The sequence below is a fragment of the Corvus brachyrhynchos genome, unplaced genomic scaffold (genome assembly GCF_000691975.1).
Source record: "Corvus brachyrhynchos isolate BGI_N302 unplaced genomic scaffold, ASM69197v1 scaffold114, whole genome shotgun sequence".
NCBI lineage: Eukaryota > Metazoa > Chordata > Aves > Passeriformes > Corvidae > Corvus > Corvus brachyrhynchos.
The window spans coordinates 3,180,926-3,202,928 of record NW_008238337.1 but is presented as its reverse complement, the minus strand read 5'-3'; the positions used below and the strand labels follow the sequence as shown (position 1 = coordinate 3,202,928).

The window sequence follows — 22,003 nt, the reverse complement described above, 5'->3', positions numbered from 1 at the left end:
TCCATTCTCTGTCCTATCTGAGCATGGACACAACATTGAAGCCACATTCAATGCCACAGATATCGAAGATGGCAAAGGAGCACCTGTCAGGGAAGACTGAGCTGTATCTCATCTTTACAGAAGCAGCTGCTTGTTTTCATCGCAAGATTTCCCACCTACCTCAGCATTTTTACCATACAGCTTGCAGAGCTGTGCACAAAAATTACGGTGAAAGGATTAGAATCAAATGCATTTGGCTCATGGGAGTCATACAAGAGCTTTGGTTTGATACTAGAAATGTGCACAGTCAATTACCCATTAGGGAAGATGATTACAGACACCCACAAGGCCAGAGTGGCAATCCCTGCTCACCACGGCTGTGGAAGAAATGTAATGGATGAGGGAATTAGTGTCAGGTTTATTCAGATTTCTCCTTTAAGATTACTGATGTGCATTTTCAGCGGCTTTCTCCTGTTTCTCCTGACATTTGCAAGGCTGATTTATTTGTTACTCATAGGTGCTGTAATCAGTGCTTTCATTTCCAGCGTTCTGCTGCTGGGTGTATGAAAAACCAACCAGAGGGGAAACACTCGTTGCTTATTAGCACTTTATATTCTGCTGGAAAATCCCAAGCTCAGGGCACGTAGCTGCACAGCGCTGTGTGTGCCCGGTGGCTCCGGCTCCATCCCCCGTGCTCAGCGTGGGGACCAGAGTGTGATGCCGTGTCCCAGCACATCCCTCTCCGCCCCGGGCCGCTCCCGTGGCCCTTAGCGCTGGAGTTTGGCACGTCGCTATGGCGACCCCGCCGCCGCCGCGGGCAGCCCCCAGCCGCCACCATGACAGGTCGGTGGCCGCGGTTTGATCCTCGGCCTCAGGGGAGGCAGGAGAGCGGCGGCCACACTCCAGGGTGCTTTGCAACCCGAGCTCGTGGTCTTTCCCTGTCGGCCGCTCGCACCGCTGCCCTCCTTCCCGGCTTACGCCGGGGAGGAGCAGCAACAGGCGCCCTGAGCATTCCCCTCGCAGACAGTACCCTGGGGGCGAGGAGGGGATGGGGGTGACTCTGCTGCGCCGGTGGATGCTGGCAAAGGGACCCCGGTGCGGAGCAGTGCCGTGGTGCTGCGTCACTGCAAGGGTTGAGCTCAGCTGGGGCACCTCGGGGCCGGGGGACAGTCAGGCAGGGTGCACAGGGGTGTGGTGCCAGGCGCGATGCTTCCAGGGACAGTCAGCAGCCGCTTCTCTGCACCCAGGTGTGTTTCCCTCCTTGCTCTTCATTCAGTTAAGATGTAAGATGAAAAAAAGTAGCTACATTGCATTGCTCTGAAGTTCCGCAAAGAGCCAGAGGAAAAAATGGGCTTCCTGTAGGGCCGTGCAAACTAAGCATTTTACCAGAGACCTGACAAAAGTCGCAGAGCAGCGTCTGGAGGAGGACGCGGAGGTCTGTACGAGCCTCATCCCCCAGCGCCGCGGCAGAGACGCACGGGAGCTGCAGCCTCTCGCCCTCGGCACCGAGAGCTGCAGCCGGAACGACTCTGCACCGCCTGCCTCTCGCTGCCAGCCTCCCCGCGCCCTGGTAGTAGGCGGCTAAAAACATCCAGGGAGGCGAATACCGACTGCGTTATCACTTACGCAAACCTGTCATCGCTGACGTAAATTTAGAAGGGAATTCAGCAAGTAAAGGCGGCTCCCGCTGGCCCGCCTTACCCCGGGTACTCTGCGCGGGCTGTGCCTCGCAGGACACCACGAGCAGATGGGGCTGCCCCCGCAGCTGGGAATCCTCCCTGGGGTTTGTAAATCCTAAGCTTTGAGTTAAAGAAGCGGTGGGATGTGATGGTGGGAAAGCGATGCTCCCATCTGGCAGGGGTAGTGAAGAGACTTCTTGTCACAGGCATGAGCTGCTCAGAGGTCATGGCCAGTGTCAGGGTGGGTACAGGTTGCTGTAGCTCGGCTCTTCAGCTTCCCCAGCAAAGGCAGGGCAGACACAAGCCAGCAATGTGTGGCACGGTGTCCTGAAAAACCCCAGCCCTTGGCAAATATTGGCAAGGCCCCCCATTCTCCAGGCACTGCAGCACCCAAAAGTGAGGGAGGAACTCAGCAGTTTTAGTGTATCCTGTATTTGCATTGCTGGAAAAACATCCTCTATGAGGGGCTGTGACTCCATCATACCGAGGGATGCATCCTGTCCTCGGTGTTCAAGACTCATTCTGGACACATAACTACTTTTATTTAGCAATGCTGTCCTCCCAAATAGCTGTTGAATGACCATTGCCCACAGTTGGAAAATGGAGAACTGAGGATGAACCCTTAACAGTATTTTCTTAGTATTTCTAGCTTTTATTTCCTAGAAAGGACCTAAAGCACCTTTCTTTTCCCCTCTCCTCCCACGGTCCATGTTTTCTCCCCTGCCGGGCTTCCCGGCACCCGCAGCACAGCAGGAACCAGAGCTTCGCTCTGCCGAGAAGGGAAAGACGCAGCAAAATCACTCCATACGGCTCAGTCCAGAGGATCAGGACAGAAGGGGGAGCCCAGGAGACAAAATCGGAGAGCATCCCACCCCGCCGGGCTCCAGCCGAGCTCTGGATGTTAACGGCATTCATAGAAACTTGCTTTTGTTTCTACAGCCACCTTTTGGCTTTTGTTTATGGTTTATAGGAGACCGCTCTCACCTCCGAGTCTGTGCCCAATTCCCACTGTGCTGAACAGTGGTTCTATTGGCAGTGCTCAGAAATCACCTCCATGCTGCACTCCACCATTGTTCTCTGTATTTATGAGGCAAAACATCTCCTTTTCCCTCCTCTTCCCCCGCACTGACCCTTTCCCTCCAGGCCTCCAACACCTGAAACACCCCCACTGTGCCTGTCATCCCCTGCCTGCTATTCCTGCTTTAAACCCACGTCACCTCAGAAGTCACTCCTTGGCAGCTTGATGGGCTGGTGAGCACTTGGCCTGCCGTGGGCGAGTCCACAGCTTCCTGGGAGATGGAAACGTTGTGGTTTCAACCCCTTTTAATAAGGCACCTGGAGGACTGATATTTTTAGCAGTAAAGGAGCCTGAGCTGCATTACTGCTGAGGGTATGAAGTGTCCCAGCTCTGGGTGGGCCTCAGGGACACTGGACAACTCCCTGACCCGTTCCATCAGTTGTATGGAATAGATGCCTTTCCCTGCACTCCCCAAGATCTCGAGCAGGTGCAGAGATCAACGCCCACCACAAACCTGACCTGCTGAGATTTATTTAACATTTCCTAACAGGCCAGGCTATGCTATGAGCCCATTTTCACGTAGTGCTGGTTTGTACTTCAGTATCTTTAGTTGCCTCCTGTTTGTTGTATCTCTTGTTTCACCCCTCCAAAGCCAGGCATCAGTTACTGACTCGGGTGCATCTTAAAGCATGGCTCACAAATACTGTTCTGCCTGTACCTGCCTGAGTAATTTCTAATTTATTGCTGATAATAATTTGTTTTCTTCTCCAGATACCAACAATATGCCCGTTATAAAGTACCCCAGGATTAGAGACCCTCTCTTTTATGAATGGGACAGGAAAGCCCAGAAATGTGGATTAAGACACACAATCTATGCTGTAAATGGGGATCAGTATACTGGAGAATGGTTGGACAACTTGAAACATGGTAAGATAATTTTGAGAAAAAGTAGCACCTTAGATGTCCTTACAAAGGTTCCTAGGGGCAGGGAGCAGTCAGTGGTTCTATATGCTCCTGGAAGAGCATTCATTCATGTATGACTATATTACACACACACACATTTATATATATTTGATAAATGTAATGCAAAAATGCAGAAACATTTCTAATATGTAACTTGAAGAGCTTTTGCATGCACTCAGGGGCAATTACCCAAAATATCTCTATTACAGATGTTTAAAAATCCTTTCCAAATACAGCAAGCTGCAGTCAGCTCCATGCACTGGGATGTGTCCTGGCTGCACAGTCCCTGGAGCTCTCTCAGCTCCTGACTTGGCTCCAGGAATCTTAATTTATTCCCAAGATGTGGCAGGGGCTGCAGGAGACAGAGCAGGGGAAGGAGACCCTGTCCAAGCCTGGAGCAGCCGGAGCAGGACAGGCTTGTTTACAAGCAGTAAACTGAGGTTTGGAAAGATTTCAGTGCATTCAGCAGAGGCCACACAGGAAGCCCCTGATCAAGATTAACAATAGTTCCAACTTGGGAAGCTAAACTGAATCCCAGACATAAGCCTGTCTTGGTGCAGGGAGTGCTACCCTGCCTGCGATGGAGCAGGAAGGGCAGCCCTGTACACCCTTCTCCTAACCATGATGGTCTCCCTGTCACTCCTCTCGTTTGTTAACCAGGTAAAGGCACCCAGCTATGGAAAAACACAGGAGCTATTTACAGCGGTGACTGGAAGTTTGGGAAGCGGGATGGTTATGGCTCATACAGCATTCCTGACCCAGTAACCAAGGAATACAAGAGGGTGTACACAGGCTGGTGGGAAAATGACCGAAGAGGTGTAAGTGAGATTTTCTGCATGTGCCAACAGTGAGGCAGCGGGACCCAAAACACAGGGAAGAGCTGGGTGCACATGTGCAAAAAGATTACTTAAAATACTATTTTTCCCAATACTGAGGCTGAATTGAATGGTCAAGACTAAAAATCCAAGATTTTTATGGGAGTGCCATCTCCTTCCTGGAGAGGGAGTCATCCCCACCCATCTGCTGGTTACCAGGCTATAGCCCCAAGTTCGCCACCAGCTGCTGCAGAGCAGTGGTTACTGCTCAGACTCACTTGCAGCTTGGCTAGGTAGGATGGGAGGTTTCCCATCCCATCTCTTAATCCTCCTCACCCATCCCTTTCATTCCTCTTATCCTTGAACAAGTCAGAGGAACCTGTATTATAGGCACTGCCAGAAAATGTACTTTCTTCTGGGAGTTTTACAGCATAATAGGCAACTAACTTGAGTTATTTTGGAAATTAAGCCTGTCACATAAATCACTGTTTTTTTCCTAAAAGGAACATAATGAGAAAGTAATCTGGTAGAAGTGACTGCAATGTAATGTGCAAAATCCCTGTAGGAACGTTTTTGGATCTGCCAGTGGAAACCTTGTGTTTGTCTTCGTGTCTGCTTTTAAATTAAACTCATCTCCACCAACGCTTCTAATGGGCGTGTGGCTCCATGGCTCCTGTCTCTTGGAGGGAGCTTCCCTTCCTGTTCTTTAAGGTCATATTTTGGATAATTGAGCTTTGGTGAAAGATGTATAATGACATCCAAATATCACTATGGTTAGGTTTTCTTCTAAAAAAGTTTCTCCCTTACATCCATGCAGTTTAATAAAATCAACACTCAGAAAAATCAGTTGTTTCCAGAACTGGTTTTATTATTTGTTCAGAGAAAAAAGAACACTTTATTCCAATGGGAAAATGTGTTAGTAATATGGAAATATTTCTTATTGGTATCACTCTCTGGCATAGGGGGTACTTCTGGACTTCACTTGATGGCAAACATACACCTAAGACAAACAAGGGCTGGAGTTGCCCAGCCTGGGACACACTGAGCTGGAACGTCATCAGGGTTGAAAGACATGAAATCCCCATGTTGAGAGATACATCCTTTAATGCTGCCTATCCCCAGGCAGGTTTATATACTTCTAAAACCCGCTTTTAGCTAAATATTAGCAGCAATCATGCCAATAATAACACACTGAGATATAAACCCAGGGTTTTGTCAAGGGAATAAAACTGTTTGCCAAAAAAAAAATCCTATACTACCACATCTCATTTCCTTCAGCACGAGAACAGCCACAGAGCTGGGCTGCCAGCAGCCATGTGTAAGAGTAATAAACAAAGGAGTCTTCTATCAAAGTGATGTCCCAAAGTTGAACACTGACCCCTTTCAATAGAGCAGCTCCTAACCAGCCATCTCTGTGCTGCTGCCCAGGGCCGGGGGGTGTTCTTTTACCCCAACGGGGAGTGCTACGAGGGCGAGTGGAGCAACGGTTTGCGGAGTGGCTGGGGAAAGATGCAGTACAAGGACGGTTCCGTCTACGAGGGACAGTGGCTGGTGGATCAGCCCAATGGGCAGGGCGTGCTGCGGCTCCGTAAGTACTGACCATCCTCACCCTGCCCCTTCCAAGCTGCCCTCCGGGTGTCTCTGCCATCCAGATTTCTGAGTGCTACACTGCAGCCTTGCAGCAGGGCTGCAGCCGGTCCGTGTCATCCCTCCCCTCCTGGTCTGGAGCTGGGGGCAGCACAGGCTGAGCAAGGGCCCATAAGCCCACACGCACGAAAGCCTACTTTTGCTGTGATTTACATTTAAATGACTGGGATGGTTCGGGTTAGAGATAATATACTGTTGGGTCAGAGAAGAGCAAATCTCTCTTTTCAAGCCAGGCACTTTGCCAGACAGGCTTTCTAGCTCTGCATACCAAAGAAGAGTCCAGTTTCCAGCACAGGAAAAAAAAAACAACAACAGTTTTCTTTTTGTGTTCACTCCATCCCCTCTGTCTGCTTCCGACAGTGGCTCATGTTGAGTGAACACAGGGGTTTCATTAGTACACAATCCTTTTCCATAAATAACACCAAGCACATCATGGATTGGAAATGTTAGGGCCAATCTCAGCATAAATACAGAAATTTAAATTTTTTCCCCTTGGACTTTAACACATTTTTTCCCAAAGCCAAGAATCCCAAAAATCTCTGTAATACCAGGCACAGCATTCCAAGAACATCTGAAGAAATATTATCTCCATATTATTATTCATCTATTCTATTTTTTTGCTTGGAAGTGATCTCAAGGCGAGTAATTAGCTAAGCAAAGCAGCTGGGAGGAATGAGCATGACCTTCACTGCACAGCACATGCATGACTGTGCTCTCTCGCTTTGGACCAATGGCTCATCCGGATGAAATCAGCACCCGCTTCCAGAGGGAATCTTCCACTGATCTGCTGTGCTCCCATCAAAGGCCCTGTTAGTTATAAACTAACAGCCCCTGCAGGCTGAGCTGTGGCTGATGAACCATTTCAGAGCCCAGTTGCCTCCAGCGTAGCCTCTGACTGATTGTTAGCTGGATTCCTTTTGGTTAAAATTAGCCGGAGCAATTATTTCATACCCACGAGCTTAATGCATTCAGCTCAGCTGCTGGAAGTGCGCCCACGTGCCAGCAGCTTTGCCATGTGAAAGAAAAGGAGTTCTTCAGTGGAGGTCACGATGAGCTGCAGCTCAAGATTAAATTGCTTGTAGTGGCAGCGTGCCCGGTGAGGGTGAGATTGGCTGAGAGCACCGTGCTGATCTGCCGCCTCTGCTACATCCATTCCCCAACAGCTTTGTACCAGAGCACTTCGCATCCACAGGGATCATGGTTGTGAGCAACACAGCCTCGGGTGCTCTGGGAGGAGAGCAGATGGGAGCAGCTGGGCACCACAGTGCAGTCAGGGCGTTCGCTGCCCCCTCCTTTCAGCCAGGGCTGTGATTTTGGTGGTTTCTCACTTGTTGGTGGCTGGAGTGCAAAAGCCAAGCTGCTCCCACCCCTGTGGGCAGGGCACGTTGGTGCTGCAGATAAGCACAAAACCAAATCAAGGTTGCAGATAACCATCACCATAGCTCCAGCCTGTAAACCAGACCCTGCCTGAGCAGCCCAGCAGCTACATTCTCCAGAAGCATTTTTGGTTTTTCCCTCTTCCCTTACAGCATCCTGGCTATCTCTGCAGCACCATGTGGTGTGCCCTGATATTTCAGCCACTTCTTGTGATGAAGAATGGCAGAGTTCAGCTGAGACTCAAAGGTATTTCCACTAACATGGTCAGAAATCCCCATGGGTTTGGGCTTAGAAACACTGTATGTAGGAAAAGGGGTGAGCAGAGGACTCTCTTAGTGACAGCAGGGTGGTCTGGATGTATCCCAGCTCCAGCGTCACCATGGGTATGATGCCCCTTCTCAACCAGCATCCATGAATGAGGCTGCTCTCTTCCCCTTGCAGCTCTACTTTCCCTGTTAGTGATGGATGGGTGGATTCCTGGAGAGCAGCACAGAGCCCAAAAAAAGCCTCTCTCAACTTGCAGAAAAATGCCAAGACAAGCAGTACAGCTGGAAAAACAGTCTGTAACTGACTGCCTGAACCGTTCAGACTCTCACAGCAATTCTCACCCCGTAATTCATTGAGGAAAAACTTAACTAAAAGTATTCTTTGAAATCAAGATTATTTTGACTGGACAGCAATCAGTGCTCTGTTCCTTGCCCAGACAAGCAAATTTCTTCAAGCCAGAGATCCTGTGTGATTTGTTGCAGTAACAAATCTGAAACTCGTGTCCTGTAATTTTTCTTGTTGTGAAGAGTGACTCAGGGACCAGTCCCTTACCCTGAGCACACTTGCTCCTTGTGTCAGCAAAGAATGAGTATCACTGTGAGAAGAACAAAGCAGGTGAGCACTGTCCTGGTTCCAAGTGGGCAAGTGTGGGCTCCTTCTACAGCATTTTCTCCCTCTGTGGCACAGCAAATGGAGCACTGCAAAATCAAAATGACACACAGTGCCACAGCCACCTTGAAATTACTAAGAGGAGCCAAACACATGATCTCTGCTGGTTTGCTCTGTTGATTTCATTTGTAACCCCTTAACCAAATGGTGCAAATTTCAAGGTCTGTTCATGTATTTAATTGCAGCAAATGGAAATCGGTACGAAGGAGGTTGGAAAGATGGCAAGAAGCATGGCCCAGGGAAATACTTTTACCTGGATAAGGGACAGCAGTTAGAAGGCATCTGGGTAGCAGATATACCGAAGTGTGGAGTTCTGGTTGACTTTGGCAGAGACAACGCTCCAGCCCCTACTCAGTATCCACTCCCAGAGGTAATTGCTTGGAAATTTTGGTGTTTGCATTCATCAGTGCTCGGGTCAGCTCTCCAGGTAGCATTTCACTCCCCAAGAGATTTCCCCCACGGGGTGTGTGCTCAGTCTTTTGGCCAGCAGTGTCCTAAATGGCCCCTAGGGACTAACAGCTCATGCAGCCTCTGCTGGAGCCTCCCAATTGCCTACATCTGAAAAAATGCAGTTCTCATGCACCAGAACCGCTCAGAGACCTGATGCAGCACAAAGGAAACGGGGACAATACAGGCAGAGACAATAGTGGGATTTGCGTCAAGACCAAATGATTTCACCAAGCCCAGGTGCTGAGGCTGAGCAGACCCTGCAGCAACCCGAGCAGCTCAGGGTGAACAGCAGCTCTTTCCTCCCTGTCAGGGCACACGGTGTCCAGCAGCCCCAAGGGCAGAGGGGCATGTGCAGCTTCCCACCTGGGCCCAAGGTGGGTAGATGGTGTCCTAGAGCTCACATCCCCTGCTCCTCTTTTCCCTTGACTGACACACACTGCAGAGGAAGAGCCAGGCCCTATTCCCATCCCACAGACTTGGTGAGACAAAGACACACTGGGCCACCAGCCTGGCAGCCCCAGGGTCCTTGCGTGTCACTTTGGTGCACGACCTGGAGGACAGGAGAGCCTGTCCCCAACTCCATGCCCTTGGATGAAGACAGGAAATGGGAATCAGCAGTGAACAGTTGTGGCTCCAAGTGACAGCTGTCCGTAAGAGTCCCAGCTTGAACCTCCGTGGTCTGCAAACTGCAGATGTGAAACACAAAGGCATCAGTTTCCAAGGGCTGGTCAGTGCACGATGGGGTGGGGAAGCTCCCCTTCACTTAGAGCCAAGCAGAGCCACCCTGGATAACCACAGCACACTACTCTGCTCCAGTAACACAGGGAATAGCATGGCCCCTGGGCAGGTAAAGCCACCCACCTTCCTCTGGCCCAGGGCCAGGGCTGTTCCAAATGACACCACGCACCACTTCCGAAGCTCACAGCTGTTATATCTTTGTTGCCCCTGTTTTTACAATCCGGTTTCAATAACCAAGGGCCCTTTGAGCACAGTTTTGACAAGCCAGTTAATCCTGTAAGAACCAGGCACACCCACAGCAGTGCAGAATAATAAATCCCAAATACCCACCAGGGAAAAACAATCTCTATTTTGCAAAAAGAGTGAAAGGAGCAGCACTTCTGTAGCTAAAAATATTTACTTTATGTGGTTTGTCAAACGTCACTGAGAAGAGCCTCAACAACCCAACAGCCTGGGATGAACTGCTGGTACATTAAGGCAGGATGTGCAAGTCTGGCTGTTTATTTAACTCCCTGAAGACCAAGTGATGATCCAATTCTCTTCGGCTCTATAAGCAAAAACAAAGCACCAACTTTCACTGCTGTTATAGTGCTTTCAAAGGGTAGAGATGTGTTGATCTCAGAATATGAAGTTAATAGATAAAAGGAGAAAAACTGAATTGAGGTTTTCATAAGCCTTTTGTCACCAGCACCCCCTTTACTAAAACTAGAGGTGAGGCCCAAGAGGCTACAAATCAAAGCCACTTTTGTCCAAGAGTGTGTTTTGTTAAAGTCACTCACACAGAGCTATTTCAAGGAGATGAAGTGATGTACAACACACTAATAAAATAAAGTGAGTATAGTTGTTTCCAGAACAATAATTGAAAGGCTGCAATATGAGCTGAAGTCCTGATATGTGGGAGACTCTCCAATAATGCTCAAGTAATCAAGATCTATAAAACCTTAAGCTTCTTCAATTACACTGCATAACTGATTTGTATTCTTTTTATTTAGATTGAACTACATGATCCAGCTGGTGTTTTAGCAGAGGCCCAGGCAATGTTTGATGACAGCCATAATTAATAACCAGATGCTGAAGAAAAAAAAAAAAATTTAAGAAAACGATCCTTGGTTGTTTATTCCTCCGAGTCTCAAATCCACACTGTGGTTATCGTGTCGTGGTCTGCCTCACCCTTCCCTCAAGGCTGCTCAGGTACACTTCATTCTGCTCAGTAGCCTCTTCCCACCCCCATTATTTTGGAAAAGAAAAAAATTAAGTGGAAAAAACCCCAAAAGACAAGCACCAAAACGCTGCAAGAAAGGCAGAGCGACTCTTCGCGCAGCTCCTCTGACTTATTCCTCCTGCAAAGAAATCACCCTCCTGTTGGTTTCGAGGTCTTTGCTTTAGAGAAGGAGGGTTTCTAGTATGTGTTCTAAAAGCACACAGAAAAATACAATCAAGTATTTGTGTCCTCCACTGCCCCCAAACATAGCCCAATACATACCTGTGACCCAAGATGTCTTTTGAAGTTACAACAGCTCATGTTTCAATTAACAAGTGTATTTTAGGCCTCTAGATACCAAATAATCCGCAACAATTGAGTATATTTTATTTCATGAAAGTATTTTATACCCAAATAAGTGATATACAATAACCAATGTTTAAAATGATTGAGGTAAATGCCTAACACCGTTAGTATAAATAAGGGATAAAAAAATTTTAAGTGCACTCAATGTTTAGATCCACGTGTTTGTGTCTGGTTACTGCCTGGGTACACAGTCACGAAGGTACCCAAGGTGTAACTTTCATGACCATTTCCACAGGTGGAAAATGAGAAAAACATACTTGATATCATGGCTTAAAGTGCAGAAAATAGTCAGAAAATTAGCTGTAATAACAGCGCCATTAGCTCAGAGCCTACCAGCTTGAGAAAACGAAAAATAACCTTGTCCCACTAGTTTCTAATTCTGTATCTTTTAAACAACAAGAAAACCCCACACTTCTCAGTCCTGTTGTAAAAGATCCACAAATCAAAGAGAAATTCAGTTACTTATCCAGGACAGCAAGGAATTTTACAAAATAAACTTTGAAAACTGATTTTCTGGACATCCATTCAGAACCATGTAACTTCTAAATACAAAATTTACAGACAAGTAAAATTTTTACACCTGACCACACCCTTTCAATCAGTTACTCTAGTGTGAATACCAAGTCAGGTTTTCTTCCTTTAGTGGGGGCATTTAGGGGCCTGTTTCCCCAAGACAGAACTAGTATTCCAGTAAAGGATGGGAAAATACATTTTGTGCCTACTACCAAGATTTTGTGGTTTGGAATGCTGCTTCCTTATTGCCTTTACTAAAGCGATGCCTCCAGGGCTCCATGAACGAGCACCTGTGAGCCTGTAGTTACAATCCTCATCATCAGATTTACTTTAGGAATAGAATATATTTGAAGCATGTAATGGCAGAGCTGAGAAAATCCAGTTTAGCCTCTGTATGACAGGACCTGTGAAAACACCAAGTGGAAAGCTGTTTGCTGCTTGTGAACCATGACTGCTGCTGAAAAACCAAACAACCCAGCAGGTTTTTGTTGTGTTTTTTTTATAGTTATGTTTTTAGAATACAAAGGCACCACAGGTGACCTTGTCAGCACTTTGCACTGCAGTGCTGCTGACAGGTGAGATCAGTCCCCATCTGCTCCCGTAGTAACCACACTCTGCACCTGAACTCCACAGGCACTTCCCACAATTTGCAAGTACGTTGGGATAACCTGAGATGGAGGTTGGTGTGAGAGACCACGTTCAGCCCAGGCTGTTAGGCACAGCTTACTGTACTATCACAGTCCCTCCTGACTCACAGCAAAATCCCAGGTTTCTATTCCACAGTGATAGCTACGACAGGGATGTCAAGTTTTCTTCCCTTTGGCTTGAAACTTGTCTCAAGTTTGTGTTCAAAAAACAGCTTTTACCCATTAAAGCCCAAAGCTACTCCATAGAAGAACTGTGTTCCAAAAAATTCAACTCCTAGACATAGCCAGAATTACTGAAGCAGCCCAGGACAACTGCTGGAATCTTTCTTGGACAAGCCTCTTACCTAGGAGACCAAATGGAAGTTTTTGCCTAGAGAGGAAATGAACAACACAGTAGCCTTGGTGTCACAGAGGTGTCTGAAAGAAAGCAGCAATATTAATCACAAATAACCTACTTCCATAAATAAATATACATCAAGAAAAGTTGTCTTCCAGATCCTTTGGAAGCAAAAAATGTATAATGAGTTATTAAATACTTCAGCAAGGAGAACACTTTTCTAAACAAGGAAGACCAAGGCATAGCTAATTACTTGGGAATCCAACACAGAGAAAGCACCTTTTGCTGCTTGTTTCTGAGGGTTTATTAAAAATATATTTTCAATATAAAAGTATAAAATAATTACTACTTTGGCTTGGAAAAAAAACAGCAGTGGTTCTGATTTTCAAGCAAAAAAAAATTATCCAGTGATAATTTCCATCTAGTTCCATCTTTTTTAAAAAAGATTCTTAAATGAGAAACAGGCAAATCTATCTCTCCAGATAGTATGTGCCAGCTCATGAGAACTTTAAAACAGTTATTGCTTTTATTTTCTTCCACGGAAGAGTTGAGTCTCATTCCTACTCATGTGGCCACACCACATTGCAGTAAGTCTAGTCCTGGGTGTTTAGCAAGTTACAAAATGTGTAAGTGCCACGGGAAAAAGGCACTGGAGAAATCAGCAAAGTAATAATTACTTGGCAGCAAAACATACTGGGGAAAGTGGTGGGAAAGCTTTCACTCCTACCATCTGTCAAGCTTTCCAGGGAGAGCAGCGCTAGCGCTGAAACCAAGCGCTAATTGCTGCATGTCCCAAGTAATTTGTATCATGCCATGCAATATGGGTAGGACAAGCAGTATCTTCTAGTAAATGCCAACATCAGATAAACAGAGAAAAAAACCCCACAACTTCTCTATCCATGCCTAACAAATACCCAAATGTACAATGTTATTTTCCATGTATTTATACAGCCACCATTCAGCATTAATGAGAAAGATGCGAGACAGTGATCACAGGAGGAGGGCTGCACACACAGTGCAATCACACCCCAACTTCCGTTCCTTCAGATAGCAAAACTTGTATGAAAGGAACATTTTTTCCTTCTCTAAAGGGTTAGAACAATATTTATAATTATTCTTTAAATGGTAATCAGCAGTTTGACCAGTTCATCCACAGGGAGTCACCATAAGGCAGAAGCAGGATAGCGGGTTTATCTTCTTAAGTGCAGGTTTATGCAAAATTGGTGACGGCTGAGGTGACAGTATCACCTCTGTGATCCAGCTGATCCTGGAGCCGTGCAAATTCAGCAAGTTCATTGAGTTCCTGAAACTGCCTGTCTGTTTTATGGCTCACCAGTGACCGGTAGAAGTGGACTGCAAACACAATGAAAATCAATCCAAAGGGCACCATAATGGACGTCGATGCAATGGCTGCTGCCTGTCCTGATGTGATGGTAGAACTGTTGCTCTGTGGGGTGCTGTCAGTTTTCTTCTTTAAAGGAAGGAACTTCACCCAGCACAGTAACACCACCTCTGCAAGAAAGAGCAAAGTCCCAATGACAGTGGAAAATGCCCACGCGAGCTCAATGTGCCGGTGCATACGCTCGTGAGGAGATTCCTTGACAGAGTTGAGGTTATGCACATTGCTAACAGCCTCTATGTTTGGAAGAATGCAGGTACTTATCATGAGTGCAAAAAGGTGAACTGCAACAAGCACAGTCGTGCAGGCACTGAAGGCTATCAAGAGCCCCTGAGGGTAGTCGTGTTCTGCATCGAGCTGAACTTCCACCATAGCCACCTGAAAAGGAAGGGAGACAGATGCAGTTACCTACATCATATATTATTTGACTGTAGGTCATTCAAAGTTTACACTTTGTTTCTGGAAGATCATCTGATCCAAACAGAGTAATTTACATTCCTCTTCATGTCAATCTGCACGCTTTTCATGAAGTCCACGTTTAGGTCTGAGCTATCAAGCAAAGGCCGCTGTTTTCACACTTACTGTTCTGTTGTAGAGCAAACCCACAACCACCTTGCCACCTCCAGCTCATGCCAGCAAAACAGCTGACCCTTATGAACAGCATACTTGCACTCAAGTGAAATATTTCTTCTTTTATGTTAAATTGAAGACGCAGCTTTTGATCTTTCACTTACAAAGTCTTTTGAAGTGTAACACAAAAGGCTGCAAAGGCAGGGAACTGCTGAAACAGCCTCAGTGGTCCTTTCTCCTTGGATATTTGGGTTTAAGTTCTAAAGTGCAGAAACCTTTCTGCTGAAGAATCACCTTTCCATGGAGCTCTCAGGGAGCTCTCAGCTAGATTCTTTCACTAAAGTATTTAAGCAGACTCTGGAACACAGATTCACAACATGAAAGTCTCCAAAATGCCCATGGCAGCCAAGCAAGCCTGTTAAGAAGCTGGAGGAAAGACAATGTCTCCAGAAAAGATAACACAGTGCTCCCAGGCATCATTGCTCCCCCAAAGATGAGGCTACTCATGAAGATGCTCCAGCCTTCCACTACCATATGCGGCCATGCCCTTTTATAATCTTAGATCTCCAAGCATGTCTTTGCCTAAGGAGTAAAAAAATCAGCATTCAATAACAGCACTAGGAAACTCATAAAACCAGCTGGGATATTTCTGATAAAGCAAATGAACTACAATGCCTTTTAACTGGTTTAAAAACTGCCAGGTGGTTTTATGCATACGTGCAATTGATGAGTGACATCAATCCCAACAGCTCTCCTGAAATGATCTTTCCTGGTAAATTTGCCTTTCAGACAAAGGACAGTTCCAAAGAGGAAATAATGCACCACGGTCTCCACATTTAGTGCTCTTTCTCAAAGGAACTCATTAAACAGACAAAATACAGGTAAAATGCAGAGGAAAAAACCTGACACCAATCTGAAATATAAGCACATCAAGCTGATAGGAAGAAAAATTCATGAGTGATATGGATGCAGGGAGGCATGGAAACTAGGGCCCAAAGACAGCTGCAAAAGCAGCAGGAACATTCAAACCTCACTATTTTGCAAGAGCTGAGCCAGGCTAACCTAGTCCTGGATCCCATCTTCTTACGTATGTTCCAGGACACCAGAACTCTGAATCACTAATGCACCCAATATATTAAGGCAACCCGGGGTTTTGCTCAGACATGTTTCAACAGGCATTTGAGGCCATTTGCCAATTTTTTAATTCCTTTATTGAAACCTTTTATTGTCATAAGCCAAACCACCCAGCCAACTAGTAAGCAGTTTCCACGTGTTACAAGAAACTCAACAAGAAGTTATATTAATGCACATACAGTCCTTGCTCAAGGATTTAAAAATACCATTTTTCAGCTGTGGGAAACTTCACATTTGAGAGGATAAGCATTTGCTTGTCAGGTCTCTCTTCTGCAAGATTGCTTGTTAAGTCCCAACATACTCGTGGGATGTTGGGCTTCCTGTGTTTTTCACAGAACAATTGCAATCCTTCACCACTGAGGATTCATTTTCGTACGTAAAGATTTTTCTTGTAAGTCTTCTGCTGTTCCTAGATTCAAAGCATGGCAAGACACTTTAATCCTTTATCCTAGTACTTAGTATGATAACACAAACATGGCACTGAAGAGCTTCATGAGAGGAAGACTTTATTTTCTTTTAAGAACTGATGTATTTAGTTTACCAAATATTGAAGACATTTTGTATTTCCATTAATCAATGCCTCCATACTAATGATATCAAGCATCTGATTTTGAACACCTCGTGTTCATGTCTGGCAGACAGCCTGACCCATAAGTGAAAAATCAGTTCATGTTTTCTGTCTCCTCAAACTCTCAGTGAAGCTAATTTGGGAACTCTTTCAGTGTAAACTAGCAGAAAAGCTGCCAACTCTTTTCAACTCTGAGTTTACTTCCTGGGCCAAGCTTGAGCCAGGCACCTAAAACAAAAAGCTTCATTTTTCACCATGAGGGCCTGTGCCTGTTTTCTAACAATGATGCAGTGTCAGAAGTTCTTCCCTCCTTTGCTCATGCTGCAATTTCAAAATAAACAGATCACAACTGCTCTTGTAAAGTAATACCTGCAAGAACAGGGCCCTGGTGAGGTCATCTGATATGATCCAAATTTATATAAAGCCTGAACTCACAGGTACACGCTGATGTTCTAGGCAGGATATGTTCCTGCTCTACTTGTTCAGAAGAGCTGCTCAGGGCAGGAACTGTCGTCAGTGGCTGCACACTTTCCAATACAACACTTTTAGCACCTTCTCCTTCACCACTTTCAAAGCTTCTCTGAGCATTTGCTGCATGATTTGACCGTGCAGCTGCCATGCTGCAAGTGCCCGGCCTTGCTGCGTAGTCACAGTGTAACACACGGGCTGGAAGACACCTCAGGAGGTCATCTGGGCTAATCCCTGGTTCAAAGAAGAGCTAACTTTAACTTCAGATCATCCTACAGATATGACTGACAGATTTACTATGGCTCTTGCCAAAGCTGTACATCTGAAGTACAGCTTCTTGACAAAACTAAAGGACTCATAGCATCAAGACACAAGACTGAAGCTCTCATAAGCCTAAAAACAGTGGGTATTCAGATGTTTTCAGAATATAACTGAATTCTGGCACATAACCTTGTTAAGCCTTCAACAGTCCTGGATTTCAGTCACAGCAGCCTAATTACTACCACAGTGCAAAAAATTTAACAACTTGCCCTCTAGAAGAATCTGCACTTCAACTTCTTTTAAAGTACAATACCTTGACCAAGTTCATTTCACTTACTTATTCATAATGCTCTCATGTCTTATTCGACCAGAGGGGCTTAAATAAAGCCCCTGCTTTTAAATTAAAATCACAGGCTTACATCTTTTTCAGAATCAGTAGACAGTGCTGTAGAGAAAAGGAAATAAAAAGCTTTATCTCAAGTAAATCTGTATTATCTATGAGCTATAATTTATAGATGACTTCCTTTCTTCCCCTTCCCCACAAAGATGCCTCTGAGCTCAGGTTGGTGGGAACATAACCCTGAACTGGGACTGCATTTTATACAGTCTAGCACTGGAATGGCTGAAAAGAAAGCTGTGTTGATCAAACATCACAACTGCATTTTTGAGGGTCCATCCATCATTGCTTGTCTATGGGTGGGACCACAGAGGAAACTCAATAATGAGCCGAGTGTCACAGCATCACTGGGAATCAGCTCCTCTGGCTGGCTCCCTGTTTTCCTGACTACTATTCACTCCAGAGGCAGAGGCACAGAGCCAGGCTCTCACAGACTGTCTGCACCATTCATAAAGAGTTATAAACAACTCATACAGAGACTCTGTATGAGCCAGAATAACTTACCGGAAATTAAAAACAGATAAGTCAAAATAATGATCTTATTTACTGGTTTCATACAGAAGGGAAACTAAGCATCATTTATCCATTAGTCCAGGATCTTGACTGCAGATTACTGTATGCTGCAGAATGGCAAAACACATTAATATTTGCTGATGCTGACACTGGAATACAAATATAGGATTTCATTTTATTTTGCTAGCCAACAAGAAAAGGCAATACCCGTGTGATTGGAGCAAATGCATCTTGAGGAGGTAGCACCCCTCCACGCAGTGTAACTTACAGCAAATCTATTCAGTAAGTACAAGTTCAGGTTATCCAGAGGCTCAGTATCCCCTTTACATCCTCCAAACTACAGCAGCCACTTACAGCTGCTCCAAGACAGAACAGCAAGAGCCCCAAATACTCCACACTGCCTACTTTGCTTGTCTATAACCTCGAGACAGGGATGTTCAAAGGAGGCACAAAACTTCCCTTTCGTGACTGGAATAAAAGAAACTTCTTGTGTGGGGGAAGATTCTCCAGCGCAGCTCTAACCTGTAAGTGCAGTAGCATTACAGAAGGCTACATGGAAGCAGAAACCACAAAACTGCGCCTCTTTCCTGCAGGTTACAAAATGCCATTGTTTCATGTTATTCTACCAGCAACCCAGCTACATGCCGCTAAAAAACTTCTATAGAGACTGTTTCAGTATTTAGAAAAGCAAAGTGACCTTTACTGGACAAGGACAATACTGTGTTGAGCACCTGTACAGCTCTGACACCAGCGGCCCCAGGTCCCACCTAACCTTACCTCAGCATCAACTGTTATGGAAATCAGTTTCAGAAATATTTATCACCACAGTCAGTCTTCTGCAGAACACGACTGAAGCTGTCTTCAGGAGACCGTACGGGCCATATTTCAAAGGCAAGAGTTGACAATTCTTTGATGATATTCAATATCTGAAGCATATATATCCCCATCTAGTCAAAGCCCAGCCAGCCTGGATCACTAGAGAGATTTAAAAGAAAACTGCTGCCTAGTAAATATCATCATCTGAATCCTACATATAAGGAAGCCAACCACAGTGTATAATTCAGACCCCTAACTCTGACTCAGTTCTTTTCACAAAGCTTTTAACTGGTGGCAGGAGGAGATGTTGAGTCTTCTGGTTTTATGACTATTGGCAATTAACAGCTTTCCTACGATTTCTGACTCCCATATCGTGACATTGTCATGCTACTGTGTGATGTATCCCTGGTGACAAAATGATGCCAAGTCAGAATAATTGTTCAAACAAAAATAACCTGCCAGCAGCCTGTTCACTGTGAAGCTCTTGACTCTGCTGCTGTAGGTGCAGATGAGCTGGTGCTTGCAGTGTTGGATACAATCTGCAAACTATTTCCCACATTCAAATAAACTGGATTGAGAAATAAAAACAGATAAAGCCAGGCATGAGAGGGAAGATCACACAACAATATCTGGGCTCTAATACAGAAGTGAGAAATATGTGATGTATGGAAGGAATCCTCCATTCTTTCATGGACTACACACACCCTACAATGTACAATTTCTTTCTTTACCTCTAACAATTTAGGGGGGTGATATTACTTGCTGGCTCCATAAATTGGAAAAGTATACTAAATGAAGATTATAAACTTCATGGATTTTCCCTTGGACATGTGGCACTGGATGACAGCATCCATGGAAACCTGAGTGAAAAAAATGCTCAGGTTTACTGGGGGGAGCTCAGCTCTCACATCAGTTGCCATCACCAGCCCCTACAACTGTTTCTGAAGCTCACTTACGGTGGCAAATCCTGATGTCTGAAACAAAACTAATTGTAAAACAGGTTTTTAATATTTTCTGAGGAAACATAACACTTCAGGGTTTGAAACCTGGCTGAGCGTTTCATACTCCACCTCACTGTCTGAGCGATCCCTTGCCTTTGGCATGCCTCATTCCACCAGGGTATACATCACCAATCCTGAGGGAATAAACTTCGCAAAATGGCTGCAGTTTGACACAAAAATAGTCCAAAAAAACGGAACAGTTCAGCGGAGATAAACTTAGTTTTTACTAGAGGACGCAAGTACTGTCTAATCAAAGAGCAAGGATCAGTGGGGCTGGCATGGAAACCAGCAGACTCCACTCCTGACAATTCCCATCAATTCACTGGGTGGTCCTGGATGTGTCACTTAACCTCTTTCTTCCTTGCCTGATAAGGAAAAGAGAGGAACAATGACCCTTCATTGCTGTTGTCAGCTTTGGTCCAAGACTAGACTGTACTTCAGCAGCATTTTGTTCAAGTATCAGGTGCCAAAGAACTGCAGTCAGTAAACAATGCACAGGCGTGACAGCAAAACAGCTCAGCTTTTCAAGGCAGAGGGACAACTCTGAAAGATAAACAAAGTTTTTAAAAGAAATCTAAAAATATTCGAAATTTAACTCATCTCTTCTGAAATTCGATTAGGAAGTCTTGGCTAGAGGAGTAGGACTAGGTCTGTCAGTGCACAACTGAAGAGACTAGGGGTGGATTTCCACGCTGAACTCGTTAAAGGAAGAAAAGAAGTGCATTTTTTTGAGGGGGAGCTTGGAAAAACTAAAACATGAATGTTCACATGTAACATTCCTGGCAATTAGAGATTTTGTTAATTGAAACAAAGTGGCTTTTTCCTGAAATACTGTAAGCAACAAATTCAAAAGCAGCGGTTTTCAACAGCAGGAGACTGAACCCCCAGAATTCTAAAGAATTGAGAAACAAGCAGAAGCCTCACCTCATGTATCCACGGATTTTGAGAGTCCACATACCATATATTTAGAGAAAACCCAAAGGAATTCAAGACATTGAGTATGACCTTAAAATAATAGGATTTACATTAACTGAGATGCACCCTCCCTTAAAAGAAAATCTGTAAAACCCAACAAACTACTTTTTTCCCATGTTCTCTCTCTACGTAGAGGCCTGACTCAAGCAGCCTCAAACTGCTCTGAGACGGCAGAACGAGTGTTCAACAAGGAAAACTCATTATCAGAAGCGGCTTGTGAGCTCCCTGCCGGATGCGTGTTACCCCAGGAGAACCGACTCAAACGCATGAACACAGCTGCCTGTCAGTCAAACGAGCAGCACTCCACCACCTCCCGAAGAGTTGTGGTCTGTTTTTAGCCATTGAAGGAGGACAGTGACATTTATTTGACCGTCAGGAGGCTGCTGTGTTTTCCAACAGCATCATTGGAACAATGGCTCTGGAAAGGAGTAGATTCAACGGCTGAAAATGTTCAGTTTGTTACAAGCGGGGCAAAAAATCAAACTAAAGCGAGTCAGAGGAGTGAAATTCCGAATTTATAAACCGTGAAGGATTCGTAACAGCTGCATAAAGGGGCCGAGGACAGAGTTTGCAGCTTTGCATGTCAGAGGTCTGGGCAGATGAGGAAGTCTGTGAGTTACTGTATTTCAAACTAAATGGAGCTTCCATATGACACAATTCGGGCTACTACACTGTGCTTCACATCAAACTCGAAAGAAAACACACACGAACAAAAAAACTGTTTCTAAACCACGCAAAACACTCCAAACTAAGCAACACCCTAGTTTTCCTTAAATAAAAACCAGAAACCTCTCAACTGCAAAGGACTGATGATGGATGAGTCTGAGTGGCACCACCAACTTTAATCAGTTGTATTTCTTGGTTATCTAAAAGCAGGTCCAGTGCAAGAGCTGCCCCTGCCCTCGCAGCGCAAGGCGCGCGGTCTGGGAGAAGAGCGGCATGGAAGCCCCGCAACCCGGGCAGCGCCGCGGGGCTCCGTGCGCGGCCCCTTCGCTCCCGACACCCCGAAACACGGCACGGTGACGCCGCACTCAGCGCCCCGGGGAGCTGCCCACGGTACACGCGGCGGGCACCGCGGCTTCTGCGGTCCCGAGCATCCTCCGTGGGGGAAATATGTAACAATCAAACAAATCTTGCACTATCTGGCGGAGATAAAAGCCGAGAGGCAGCTCTGAACTCGTGCCATGAAGCGCTCCAAAACAAACGAGCTACCGAAACGAACTGCCGGGAGCGCT

At 45.6% G+C, this 22,003-nt stretch overlaps 2 protein-coding genes across 6 annotated transcripts in view; one reads left to right on the top strand and one right to left on the bottom strand.

Moving 5' to 3' along the window:
• The window catches only part of MORN3 (MORN repeat containing 3), a 16,678-nt gene extending 6,000 nt beyond the window's left edge, over positions 1-10,678 (top strand). For 2 of the 5 annotated variants that reach the window (XM_017734804.1, XM_017734805.1), the window contains exons 3-7: positions 3,448-3,603; positions 4,300-4,457; positions 5,883-6,042; positions 8,600-8,784; positions 10,595-10,678. In XM_017734804.1, the coding sequence (XP_017590293.1) occupies positions 3,459-3,603; positions 4,300-4,457; positions 5,883-6,042; positions 8,600-8,784; positions 10,595-10,663 (717 nt within the window). In that variant the 5' untranslated portion in view covers positions 3,448-3,458 and the 3' untranslated portion in view covers positions 10,664-10,678. Of the gene's footprint in view, positions 1-756; positions 823-1,000; positions 1,227-3,447; positions 3,604-4,299; positions 4,458-5,882; positions 6,043-7,630; positions 7,725-8,599; positions 8,785-10,594 lie in introns of those variants that run through there. The other 3 variants (XM_017734803.1, XM_017734802.1, XM_008634050.2) reach the window with 3 other exon arrangements.
• The window catches only part of ORAI1 (ORAI calcium release-activated calcium modulator 1), an 18,013-nt gene continuing 6,581 nt past the window's right edge, over positions 10,572-22,003 (bottom strand). The window contains exon 2 of the mRNA XM_008634049.2: positions 10,572-14,443. Within this exon, the coding sequence (XP_008632271.2) occupies positions 13,877-14,443 (567 nt within the window). The 3' untranslated portion in view covers positions 10,572-13,876. The remainder of the gene's footprint in view (positions 14,444-22,003) is intronic.